General features: G+C 46.4%; 1 protein-coding gene across 2 annotated transcripts in view; it reads right to left on the reverse strand.

Moving 5' to 3' along the window:
* sdc3 (syndecan 3) overlaps positions 1 to 12,920 on the reverse strand; it is a 57,954-nt gene that overhangs the window by 23,820 nt on the left and 21,214 nt on the right. The window contains exons 1-4 of one of the 2 annotated variants that reach the window (XM_055876523.1): positions 8,824 to 9,311; positions 5,665 to 5,758; positions 4,008 to 4,786; positions 3,321 to 3,525 (exon numbers count right to left, since the gene is read on the reverse strand). In XM_055876523.1, the coding sequence (XP_055732498.1) occupies positions 3,321 to 3,525; positions 4,008 to 4,786; positions 5,665 to 5,758; positions 8,824 to 8,916 (1,171 nt within the window). In that variant the 5' untranslated portion in view covers positions 8,917 to 9,311. Of the gene's footprint in view, positions 1 to 3,320; positions 3,526 to 4,007; positions 4,787 to 5,664; positions 5,759 to 8,823; positions 9,312 to 12,920 lie in introns of those variants that run through there. The other variant, XM_055876524.1, reaches the window with a different exon arrangement.

Raw genomic sequence — 12,920 nt, forward strand, 5'->3', positions numbered from 1 at the left:
GGAAAGAGAGAGAAGGCGTGAGAGAGACGAGCAGAGGGAAAGAGAGAGAAGGCGTGAGAGAGACGAGCAGAGGGAAAGAGAGAGAAGGCGTGAGAGAGACGAGCAGAGGGAAAGAGAGAGAAGGCGTGAGAGAGACGAGCAGAGGGAAAGAGAGAGAAGGCGTGAGAGAGACGAGCAGAGGGAAAGAGAGAGAAGGCGTGAGAGAGACGAGCAGAGGGAAAGAGAGAGAAGGCGTGAGAGAGACGAGCAGAGGGAAAGAGAGAGAAGGCGTGAGAGAGACGAGCAGAGGGAAAGAGAGAGAAGGCGTGAGAGAGACGAGCAGAGGGAAAGAGAGAGAAGGCGTGAGAGAGACGAGCAGAGGGAAAGAGAGAGAAGGCGTGAGAGAGACGAGCAGAGGGAAAGAGAGAGAAGGCGTGAGAGAGACGAGCAGAGGGAAAGAGAGAGAAGGCGTGAGAGAGACGAGCAGAGGGAAAGAGAGAGAAGGCGTGAGAGAGACGAGCAGAGGGAAAGAGAGAGAAGGCGTGAGAGAGACGAGCAGAGGGAAAGAGAGAGAAGGCGTGAGAGAGACGAGCAGAGGGAAAGAGAGAGAAGGCGTGAGAGAGACGAGCAGAGGGAAAGAGAGAGAAGGCGTGAGAGAGACGAGCAGAGGGAAAGAGAGAGAAGGCGTGAGAGAGACGAGCAGAGGGAAAGAGAGAGAAGGCGTGAGAGAGACGAGCAGAGGGAAAGAGAGAGAAGGCGTGAGAGAGACGAGCAGAGGGAAAGAGAGAGAAGGCGTGAGAGAGACGAGCAGAGGGAAAGAGAGAGAAGGCGTGAGAGAGACGAGCAGAGGGAAAGAGAGAGAAGGCGTGAGAGAGACGAGCAGAGGGAAAGAGAGAGAAGGAGTGAGATAGACGAGCAGAGGGAAAGAGAGAGAAGGAGTGAGAGAGACGAGCAGAGGGAAAGAGAGAGAAGGAGTGAGAGAGACGAGCAGAGGGAAAGAGAGAGAAGGAGTGAGAGAGACGAGCAGAGGGAAAGAGAGAGAAGGAGTGAGAGAGAGAGAGAAGGAGTGAGAGAGACGAGCAGAGGGAAAGAGAGAGAAGGAGTGAGAGAGACGAGCAGAGGGAAAGAGAGAGAAGGAGTGAGAGAGACGAGCAGAGGGAAAGAGAGAGAAGGAGTGAGAGAGACGAGCAGAGGGAAAGAGAGAGAAGGAGTGAGAGAGACGAGCAGAGGGAAAGAGATAGAAGGAGTGAGAGAGACGAGTAGAGGGAAAGAGAGAGAAGGCGTGAGAGAGACGAGCAGAGGGAAAGAGAGAGAAGGAGTGAGGGAGACGAGTAGAGGGAAAGAGAGAGAAGGCGTGAGAGAGACTAGTAGAGGGAAAGAGAGAGAAGGAGTGAGGGAGACGAGTAGAGGGAAAGAGAGAGAAGGAGTGAGGGAGACTAGAAGAGGGAAAGAGAGAGAAGGCGTGAGAGAGACTAGTAGAGGGAAAGAGAGAGAAGGAGTGAGAGAGACGAGTAGAGGGAAAGAGAGAGAAGGAGTGAGAGAGACGAGCAGAGGGAAAGAGAGAGAAGGAGTGAGTGAGACGAGCAGAGGGAAAGAGAGAGAAGGAGTGAGAGAGACGAGTAGAGGGAAAGAGAGAGAAGGAGTGAGTGAGACGAGCAGAGGGAAAGAGAGAGAAGGAGTGAGAGAGACGAGTAGAGGGAAAGAGAGAGAAGGAGTGAGAGAGACAAGTAGAGGGAAAGAGAGAGACAAGTAGAGGGAAAGAGAGAGACTAGTAGAGGGAAAGAGAGAGACTAGTAGAGGGAAAGAGAGAGAAGGAGTGAGAGAGACGAGTAGAGGGAAAGAGAGAGAAGGAGTGAGAGAGACAAGTAGAGGGAAAGAGAGAGACTAGTAGAGAGAAAGAGAGAGAAGGCGTGAGAGAGACGAGTAGAGGGAAAGAGAGAGAAGGAGTGAGAGAGACGAGTAGAGGGAAAGAGAAGGAAGGAGTGAGATATACTAGTAGAGGGAAAGAGAGAGAAGGAATGAGGGAGACGAGCAGAGGGAAAGAGAGAGAAGGAGTAAGATATACTAGTAGAGGGAAAGAGAGAGAAGGAGTGAGAGAGACGAGTAGAGGGAAAGAGAGAGAAGGAGTGAGAGAGACAAGTAGAGGGAAAGAGAGAGACTAGTAGAGGGAAAGAGAGAGAAGGAGTAAGATATACTAGTAGAGGGAAAGAGAGAGAAGGAGTGAGAGAGACGAGTAGAGGGAAAGAGAGAGAAGGAGTGAGGGAGACCAGTAGAGGGAAAGAGAGAGAAGGAGTGAGATATACGAGTAGAGGGAAAGAGAGAGAAGGCGTGAGAGAGACGAGTAGAGGGAAAGAGAGAGAAGGAGTGAGAGACTAGTAGAGGGAAAGAGAGAGAAGGGAGGGAGACGAGTAGAGGGAAAGAGAGAGAGAAGTGAGAGAGACTAGTAGAGGGAAAGAGAGAGAAGGAGTGAGAGAGACAAGTAGAGGGAAAGAGAGAGAAGGAGTGAGAGAGACGAGTAGAGGGAAAGAGAGAGAAGGAGTGAGAGAGACGAGTAGAGGGAAAGAGAGAGAAGGAGTGAGAGAGACGAGTAGAGGGAAAGAGAGAGAAGGAGTGAGAGAGACGAGTAGAGGGAAAGCGAGAGAAGGAGTGAGAGAGACGAGTAGAGGGAAAGCGAGAGAAGGAGTGAGAGAGACGAGTAGAGGGAAAGCGAGAGAAGGAGTGAGAGAGACGAGCAGAGGGAAAGAGAGAGGAGTGAGAGAGACGAGCAGAGGGAAAGAGAGAGAAGGAGTGAGAGAGACTAGTAGAGGGAAAGAGAGAGAAGGGAGAGAGAGACGAGTAGAGGGAAAGAGAGAGAAGGAGTGAGAGAGACGAGTAGAGGGAAAGAGAGAGAAGGAGTGAGATATACTAGTAGAGGGAAAGAGAGAGAAGGAGTGAGAGAGACTAGTAGAGGGAAAGAGAGAGAAGGAGTGAGAGAGACGAGTAGAGGGAAAGAGAGAGAGAAGTGAGATATACTAGTAGAGGGAAAGAGAGAGGAGTGAGAGAGACTAGCAGAGGGAAAGAGAGAGAAGGAGTGAGATATACTAGTAGAGGGAAAGAGAGAGGAGTGAGAGAGACGAGTAGAGGGAAAGAGAGAGAAGGAGTGAGAGAGACTAGTAGCGGGAAAGAGAGAGAAGGAGTGAGAGAGACGAGTAGAGGGAAAGAGAGAGAAGGAGTGAGAGAGACGAGTAGAGGGAAAGAGAGAGAGGAGTGAGAGAGACGAGTAGAGGGAAAGGTTTGCTATGGGTGGTTTAATTTTTCAAACCGACCCACAGACAGTGTTGTGTGTGTGTGTGTGTCCTCACCTATCAGAACCTCCTTCCTCTCCAAGATGTTCTTCTGAGGAAGTTGAGCGGCAGAACTTCCTGTGTTAATTGTGTTGCCAATCAGATCAGGTTCTGCCCCAGTCTCCATGCCACGGCCACGCCCAACAACCTCATTGCCCTGGCGACGGTCCTCCTCCCGGATCTCAAAGTCTCCGCTGGGTCCATTAACCCCTAATTCATTGTTCTGAGAGAGAGACAGAAAGAGGAACAGAGAGAGAGACAGAAAGGGGGACAGAGAGAGAGACAGAAAGACGGACAGAGAGAGAGACAGAAAGACGGACAGAGAGAGAGACAGAAAGACGGACAGAGAGAGAGACAGAAAGACGGACAGAGAGAGAGACAGAAAGACGAACAGAGAGAGAGCAAAATAAAGAGAAAGGAAGTGAGAGAGAGAGAAAGACACACAATTACCATGTCAGTTCAGATAGATTGGTGATCGGGGAAAGGGGATACCTAGTCAGTTGTACAACTGAATGAGAACCCAAATAAACGTCACATTATCTCCAGAAGCTGTGGAGTGTTTCAGCCTATTTAGCTGGATGCTAATCATGTAATTAATCATTAACGATGCTACTAACGAGGAGCCTCGGTCTTAACTAGGACCACCTGTGTCTCTCACTCCACATGTGATGGATAAATACACACAGGATACACACAAACACACACCATTGTCGTAGAGGGCTGCTGTGGGCGTGTGCTCCTCTCTGTGGGCGTGGCTTTAGTAGGCGTGGTCACCAGAACACTGGGCCTAAAGGGGGTGGAGCTAGACCTCTCAGCTAGGGCTGGGCCAATCGTAGTGGGTGGAGCTGTTGTCTCTGGGAGGGGTGTGGTCTCTGTCTCTGTAGTGGTCACTTCTTCTTCCTCTTCTTCTTCTTCTGTGGTGGTCTCCATAGGCATACTGGTGGTGGGGTCTGGGGACAGGTAGACATCCTCGTCCTCTTCTTCTGTGGTGACCAGGTCCTGCACGCCACTAGAGGGTGCTGCGCTCTCCGCCAGAGGCGTCGCTGTGCTGGTGGTCGCCATGGGAACAGCCGCCGGGCCACGGGGTGAGATGGTGGTCTGGGCGGCTCTCGCTCTTTCACGTTCTCTTTCTCGTTCCCTCTCTATTTCCCGTTGCCTCTCTCTCTCTCGTTCTCTCTCCCTCTCCTTTTCTCTCTCCCTCTCTCTATCCCTCTCCCGCTCTCGTTCTCTCTCCCGCTCCATCTCCCTTACTCTCTCTCTTTCCCTCTCCCTTTCTCTCTCCCTCCCTCTCTCCCACTCTATCCCACTCTCCCCCTCTCCCTCAGTGGGTAGTGGGGTGGGGAGAGCGTCAGGGTTGGGATTGGGCTCGGCTGCAGGTGGGGCTGAGGGGGCGGGGCCAGTGGCCTGGGTGGTGGAAAGGGGGAGGGGCTCCTCAGTGGTGAAAGACACGCCCACCGCTGTAGGGTTGACCTTCACCTCTGGAACTATGGAGAGAAAGAAAGAGGGAAGGAGAGGGATTAACTGTTAAACTAAATATGAAAAAAAAACGTATCAGAGTGAAAGGAAATGAGAGAGATAGAATGGCTAAATACAGTCATAGAAGCTAATCTGAAACAGAAATAGAATGGCTAAATACAGTCATAGAAGCTAATCTGAAACAGAAATAGAATGGCTAAATACAGTCATAGAAGCTAATCTGAAACAGAAATAGAATGGCTAAATACAGTCATAGAAGCTAATCTGAAACAGAAATAGAATGGCTAAATACAGTCATAGAAGATAATCTGAAACAAACAAAGGCCTCTTACAAATAAGCGTTATGGAGGTAAATCTACACACACACACTGGTGCATTAACCAAACATGGGAACTGGACACAGAACACACTCAAACTAAAACACACACAATGGCCTGTCTGCATGAGATCATCTGATCTGCTGTCTGTAATCAGATTACAGTAAATAAGATCACTTCATCTGGGTGGAGACCTGGCTACTGGGAGGGTGTGTGCACGCGTTCAGTCTGAGTGGTAAGTTCCTGTGTTTCGTTAATGCAAGGCTGTGTATGTGTGCGTTTATGCGTGTGTATGTGTGCGTTTATGCGTGTGTAGTCCCTGTGTTTAATTTGACCTCAGATTTGGGGTTGGGAGTCAGAGCTGCAGATTTAAACACAGCAGCTGTCACCTCTTAAACCAACAGGCTGCAGAGAATTCACAAACACACAATCTAACATATCTACATGTTCAAACATGGCTATGTACACACACACAACACACCACACACACACACACACACACACACACACACACACACACACTACACACTACACACTACACACTACACACACACACACTACACACTCACAGCCAGATCCAGAGCCTGAGAAGAGGTCTTCATCATCATAGAACTCATCTCCAGAAGAACCTTCTGGATCTATAGACGGAACCCAGGTCTGACCCTGGAGAGAAAGAAAAGACAGGTTATTCTTCTCTCTGTTTGTTTTGTTCATTTCATCCATCACAGAAAAGTTAGTTAGATGAGACTACTTTCAGAATGATAAAGCCAAAGAGATGAGAGGAACTATCCATTAGGGAAAAAGAAGAAGAGACAGAGACTAGAAAATAGAAGAGAGAGATGGACCATTATCTTCCATTAACAGGAGAGAGAAGACAAGGCATCTGTTTCTCTCTCTCACACGAGAGACTGTCAGACTGTTCTATTGAGTTCTATAACTGACCACTATTGAGTTGAGTATAAGTACTATTGTAGAGTCTAAACCAAAGCTGAAAGTTTGGCAGGCCAAAGTTGTTTTTAGTTTTATAATGGCTTAGAGATGAGAAGAGCTGTTTGTTGGTAATCTCAATAATTGGATGTTGGATACATAACAAATGTCTGTCATATTTTTATACAGCCCAGAAACACTGTTTTACCTGAGAGTTACATACAGCCAGAAAAATAGCAAACGATGAGAGAGACGTTTCATTACCAGCATAAAACCAAAACACACCACAACCACAGTACACCACAATAATCGAGGTAGGTACATTAGAACAGCTCATCTACATTTCAAAACAAACTGGGATTTAAACAAACGCAGATTAACAAGCTGTGCACTGCGTTTGTCTTTTAACTGGGATTTATGCTACTGTCTGGTCCTGTGGTCGTGCTGTGATGACCTAGCCACCCCAAACTCAGGTCAAGAGAAAGGTGACAGGGTCAGGGTAAGCTCCCGCCAGCCTGAATGTCCTCACCTCCACCCTCTCTGACCTTCCCCAAAACGGTTAAGTCGCCTACGGCTGAGGACATGCCACTTCATACGGCTATTGGGAATAGGGATGTTAGATATGGGGTGACTTGGAAAGATGTGGGGTGGTTTATGGTAGATATGATAGGTTCAGGGTAGATACTGTAGATTTTATTTGGATAAGTACTACAGTTAGCTTCCTACTGTTCATTATAAACTGTTGTGTAAGCAGTCATCATATCATAAAGTCAACATCTGGCAGGCAGGAAGAAACAGGCAGACACACAGACAGACAGTGCCAGTTAGCTAGTGTAATCTCACTGCTCTCTCTGCCTCCAGGAAACACAAAGGAAATTTGATGCCACTGAAAGCCAATGAAACCATCATGGAATGAAGAAAGTAGAAACCTGACCTCAGTGTGGCACTACTTGCTTTACTATGGACCATACTAGAACCACATTTCAACTGGAACGCTATTCACTCTATACTGCACTATTTCTGCCACCCTATCCCCTGTATAGTGTCCAGATTTTGGTCAGAAGTAGTGCTTTTTCCTCTTATAGTGCACTCCTTTTGATGCGCTGTGCTTTAGTTATAGTAGTAGTGCACTACAGGGAATAGATTTTCTCTGAGTGATTAGTGCTTTTTGAGGTCAGTTTGGATTATTCAAAAAGAATCACGTTTATCTATTTAGTTTTTGATACTTTTTTAAACATTGAATGCGTTATGAAATAATGACTTTAAAGTGATTCAAATGCCAAAATATTGAAAACATTCCGTTGTCTCTGTCAGGTCCACATTGGGTAAACATCAATAGAAAAATAGGAAATTACTATGAAAAAAAAATAATTCAGGTTTGTATATGTATTTCTTCGTTTTTAAAGTCATTATCTCATTTCTGATCAGGCAGTAGCATCCAGCCAGCTAGACAACCATCTACCGTTATCTCTGATCAGGCAGTAGCATCCAGCCAGCTAGACAACCATCTACCGTTATCTCTGATCAGGCAGTAGCATCCAGCCAGCTAGACAACCATCTACCGTTATCTCTGATCAGGCAGTAACATCCAGCCAGCTAGACAACCATCTACCGTTATCTCTGATCAGACAGTAACATCCAGCCAGCCAGCTAGACAACCATCTACCGTTATCTCTGATCAGGCAGTAGCATCCAGCCAGCTAGACAACCATCTACCGTTATCTCTGATCAGGCAGTAGCATCCAGCCAGCTAGACAACCATCTACCGTTATCTCTGATCAGACAGTAGCATCCAGCCAGCTAGACAACCATCTACCGTTATCTCTGATCAGACAGTAGCATCCAGCCAGCTAGACAACCATCTACCGTTATCTCTGATCAGGCAGTAGCATCCAGCCAGCTAGACAACCATCTACCGTTATCTCTGATCAGACAGTAGCATCCAGCCAGCTAGACAACCATCTACCGTTATCTCTGATCAGACAGTAGCATCCAGCCAGCTAGACAACCATCTACCGTTATCTCTGATCAGGCAGTAGCATCCAGCCAGCTAGACAACCATCTACCGTTATCTCTGATCAGACAGTAGCATCCAGCCAGCTAGACAACCATCTACCGTTATCTCTGATCAGACAGTAGCATCCAGCCAGCTAGACAACCATCTACCGTTATCTCTGATCAGGCAGTAGCATCCAGCCAGCTAGACAACCATCTACCGTTATCTCTGATCAGACAGTAGCATCCAGCCAGCTAGACAACCATCTACCGTTATCTCTGATCAGACAGTAGCATCCAGCCAGCTAGACAACCATCTACCGTTATCTCTGATCAGGCAGTAGCATCCAGCCAGCTAGACAACCATCTACCGTTATCTCTGATCAGGCAGTAGCATCCAGCCAGCTAGACAACCATCTACCGTTATCTCTGATCAGGCAGTAGCATCCAGCCAGCTAGACAACCATCTACCGTTATCTCTGATCAGACAGTAGCATCCAGCCAGCTAGACAACCATCTACCGTTATCTCTGATCAGGCAGTAGCATCCAGCCAGCTAGACAACCATCTACCGTTATCTCTGATCAGGCAGTAGCATCCAGCCAGCTAGACAACCATCTACCGTTATCTCTGTGCTCCCAGTCTTTGAGTCATCCTACTTAGTTAGGCTAGTAGCTGTCTAAGTATGCTGCAGAGCTGTCTGAAAATAATTGTACTAGTTCTTCAAAGTACATAAGGTATATATTCAAGACTGCTTATTACTCCAACTATCAATCGGGCAGAGCTACCTCACGAACGGTCACTAACCCTCTTGTCTGTACATTCCTCTCTTATGCGGTCTGTGTAGACCATCCGTCTCTGTCCAAGCCGGGAAGAACAGGTGCAATGGATTATGGTCATTGTAGTTAATAACCACGTTTCTACGCTGAACTAGGTTGAATATTTGCCTAATGAAAACTCCCAGCGTCCCACATACAGTCGTTCTTGATTTGATTTCTCTCGTGAATGATTTGATTTCTCTCGTGAATGATTTGATTTCTCTCGTGAATGATTTGATTTCTCTCGTGAATGATTTGATTTCTCTCGTGAATGATTTGATTTCTCTCGTGAATGATTTGATTTCTCTCGAGAAGCGGCGGGCTGAGCTCACAAAAAAAAGAAATAAAATGTAATTCAACTAATTGAATTGACTCAACACTACCTCTGAGATAGAACTATAAGAGATCGAAAGATATAAGTCCAAATGGGAGTTCTTACAAATGGGAGAATTACTAAATGTTGTTTTGATTCTCTGAGCAGGTCTGTAGAGAAACAACATTCACATGGGAGTCAGGAAGTTTGAAAGTAGGCTGAACCTTTCTTTTATTGCAGGGCTACTGTTACTAGCAAACCCAACGATCAGTCAGCACTGAAAAGTGCTGAAAAGACATCTCAAACCGTTCATGGCAGCAGTGTGTGTGTGTGTGTGTGTCTATAGCAAGGATCTGTTTTACAATGAGGCCCGTTGCTAGGAGCAACCTCTGCCTTTCACAGAAATTCACATCTCCCACAGTGAAGCAACCACACACACAACCTTAAATGAACACACACGCAAACACAACTTATACGTACACACATGACTGTAACTAAATAGGCAGGAGTTACGTAACACCAAATAAACAACCGAAAAACAAGTTAAAAACAGACTGTTTCTCTCCTCCAGCTCTCGCCCTCCATCGGTCTCCCTTTATCTTTCCTTTCATCTGTTTTTCTCCCTTATCTATCCCTCCTTCTCTCTTTATCTCTCTCTCCCACACCCTCTCTCCCAATCCTTCTCTGATTGTTGTTGGAGCTGTGTCAACAACCCCCTCCTTCCTCTCCTCTCATCCTCCTATATTTCCCCTCCTCCTCAGGCTAGCTGTGAGAGACTGTCCCTTGAAGAAGCCTCTCACATACCACCCCTGATTATATATACACACACACACACACACACACACACACACACACACACACACACACACACACACACACACACACACACACACACACGTACTGTGTTTCACGCCTGCTTTGTTTTCCTCTGTGTTCAGTCTGAGTAAGCATGTAGGTTATGTCTGTGTGTGTTTATGATGTGTATGTGAGAGAGAGATAGAGAAGGACAGAGAGATGCATGTCTATAGAATTGTTTATGTATGTATATCCTTTATGTTTATTATATTTTATCCTTCTACAGTAATGTCTCTACATCGGCAGGGTCAATATATATGAGTGCATATTACAAATGTAAATGTATGGTATGACCTAATTCTGGAGTGTGTTACTCTGTGTATAATGACAGGGTGTGTGTACATACGTATGTCTGTGCTCGTATAAACAAGTGTGTGAGAGTGTATGTAATCACAGGGTTTGTTTGTGGTGTGTGTGTGTGTGTGTGTGTGTGTGTGTGTGTGTGTGTGTGTGTGTGTGTGTGTGTGTGTGTGTGTGTGTGTGAGATGTGATTTTGGGTGGTGAATACAGCTGAGGCTGCAGTTTGTCTGCACACAGACAGTCAGGAAAGTCAGCTAAAAACAGAAGCACATGTACGCTATACAACACAACGGTAGTTAACACACCACACAGAGGTGGACACACACACATACAATGCATTATGATGTGGTTATAATGAATGTACGACTTGTCATGAGCATGTATGACATTCTTATAATGTCTTATAAATATATCTTGAAGTGTGTAACGTCCTGACCAGAGGTCTTATGTGTTTTGCTTGTTTAGTGTTGGTCAGGACGTGAGCTGGGTGGGAATTCTATGTTGTGTGTCTAGTTTGCCTGTTTCTGTGTCCAGCCTAATATGGTTCTCAATCAGAAGCAGCTGTCAATCGTTGTCCCTGTTTGAGAATCATATATAGGAGGCTTGTTTTGTGTTGGGATTTTGTGGGTGATTGTTTCCTGTCTCTGTGTTTGTGTTCTGCACCAGATAGGACTGTCTCGGCTTTCACGTTTGTTATTTTGTTATTTGTTAATGTTCACCGTTTAACGTATTATTAAACATGTTGAACAATAACCGCGCTGCATTTTGGTCCTCTCCTTCATCCCAGGAAGAAAGCCGTTACAAAGTGTAACAAATATCGTGAACACATGGATGTTAAAAGCAGGATCCCAAAGGTCAAGTGAGCCAGCTAAAGGTCAAGTGAGCCAGCTAACTTCTGGGTTGTTACATACAAGTCAGTCTTTGTTTCAAGTCAAACTGGTGGTGTTCTTTCAGAATGTTTAGGAAAGTTAGCTGGCTAACTCTTTCATCCTGTTTTGTGACAGTTCTACCCCTCAGTAACCCCACCCTTATTCAATGCACTGTAATGTGTAATGTGTAGACTGTAGCAGATAGAACCGTAGGGTATAGAGCAGAAATTTTACATGCCAGTGAATCATATCCATTCTACACAACACATTATTATCTAGCCATTCGGTTCCATGACGTTGCACACTCCAGTCTATAATAAGCCCCTTTGTTTTTGAAGTTAACTGTTGTTATAAGTTGCTGTATGAATGACATGTTATTTTAAGTCCAGGCTTTTCCTGTCTTTACTGTTTTCCAGTGTGTGTGTGTGTGTGTGTGTGTGTGTCTGCGTGAGTGTGTGTGTGTGTGAGCGTGCGCGCGTGTTTTTCTGGTTTCTAACAGGCTGATCCTGCTAGGTCAACCAGCTCCCTGCTCTCTCTCACAGAGACAGGGAGCTAAACTGTGATTCACATCAAAATACATATCCTGCTACAGCGGATTAGAGGCTAGTGGTTCATAACACACAGTCTGCTACACAGGAGTAGAGGCTAGTGGTTCATAACACACAGTCTGCTACACAGAACTAGAGGCTAGTGGTTCATAACACACAGTCTGCTACACAGGACTAGAGGCTAGTGGTTCATAACACACAGTCTGCTACACAGGACTAGAGGCTAGTGGTTCATAACACACAGTCTGCTACACAGGAGTAGAGGCTAGTGGTTCATAACACACAGTCTGCTACACAGAACTAGAGGCTAGTGGTTCATAACACACAGTCTGCTACACAGGACTAGAGGCTAGTGGTTCATAACACACAGTCTGCTACACAGGACTAGAGGCTAGTGGTTCATAACACACAGGCTGCTACACAGGAGTAGAGGCTAGTGGTTCATAACACACAGGCTGCTACACAGGACTAGAGGCTAGTGGTTCATAACACACAGTCTGCTACACAGGAGTAGAGGCTAGTGGTTCATAACACACAGTCTGCTACACGGGAGTAGAGGCTAGTGGTTCATAACACACAGTCTGCTACACAGGAGTAGAGGCTAGTGGTTCATAACACACAGTCTGCTACACAGGAGTAGAGGCTAGTGGTTCATAACACACAGTCTGCTACACAGGAGTAGAGGCTAGTGGTTCATAACACACAGTCTGCTACACAGGAGTAGAGGCTAGTGGTTCATAACACACAGTCTGCTACACGGGAGTAGAGGCTAGTGGTTCATAACACACAGTCTGCTACACAGGAGTAGAGGCTAGTGGTTCATAACACACAGTCTGCTACACAGGAGTAGAGGCTAGTGGTTCATAACACACAGTCTGCTACACAGGACTAGAGGCTAGTGGTTCTATGTCAATACTTTGCATATGTATGAATTCCATAACTGTTGATGTGCAAAACTGTTTTCCAGTCCCAGCTCAAGCTTATTATTTTGTGTTCCTGATAACTGCATGCTCTGGTTTAGTGCTTTATGATTGCCTCAAGCAATTACAGGCTCCCGAGTGGCGCAGCGGTCTAAGGCACTGCATCTCAGTGCTAGAGGCATCACAGCCTGGAATCAAACCAGGGTCTGTAGTATCACAACCGGCCGTGATTGGGACTCCCATAGGGCGGCGCACAATTGGCCCAGAGTCGTCTGGGTTTG

Source organism: Salvelinus fontinalis, chromosome 22 (assembly GCF_029448725.1).
Source record: "Salvelinus fontinalis isolate EN_2023a chromosome 22, ASM2944872v1, whole genome shotgun sequence".
NCBI classification, from domain to species: Eukaryota; Metazoa; Chordata; class Actinopteri; order Salmoniformes; family Salmonidae; genus Salvelinus; species Salvelinus fontinalis.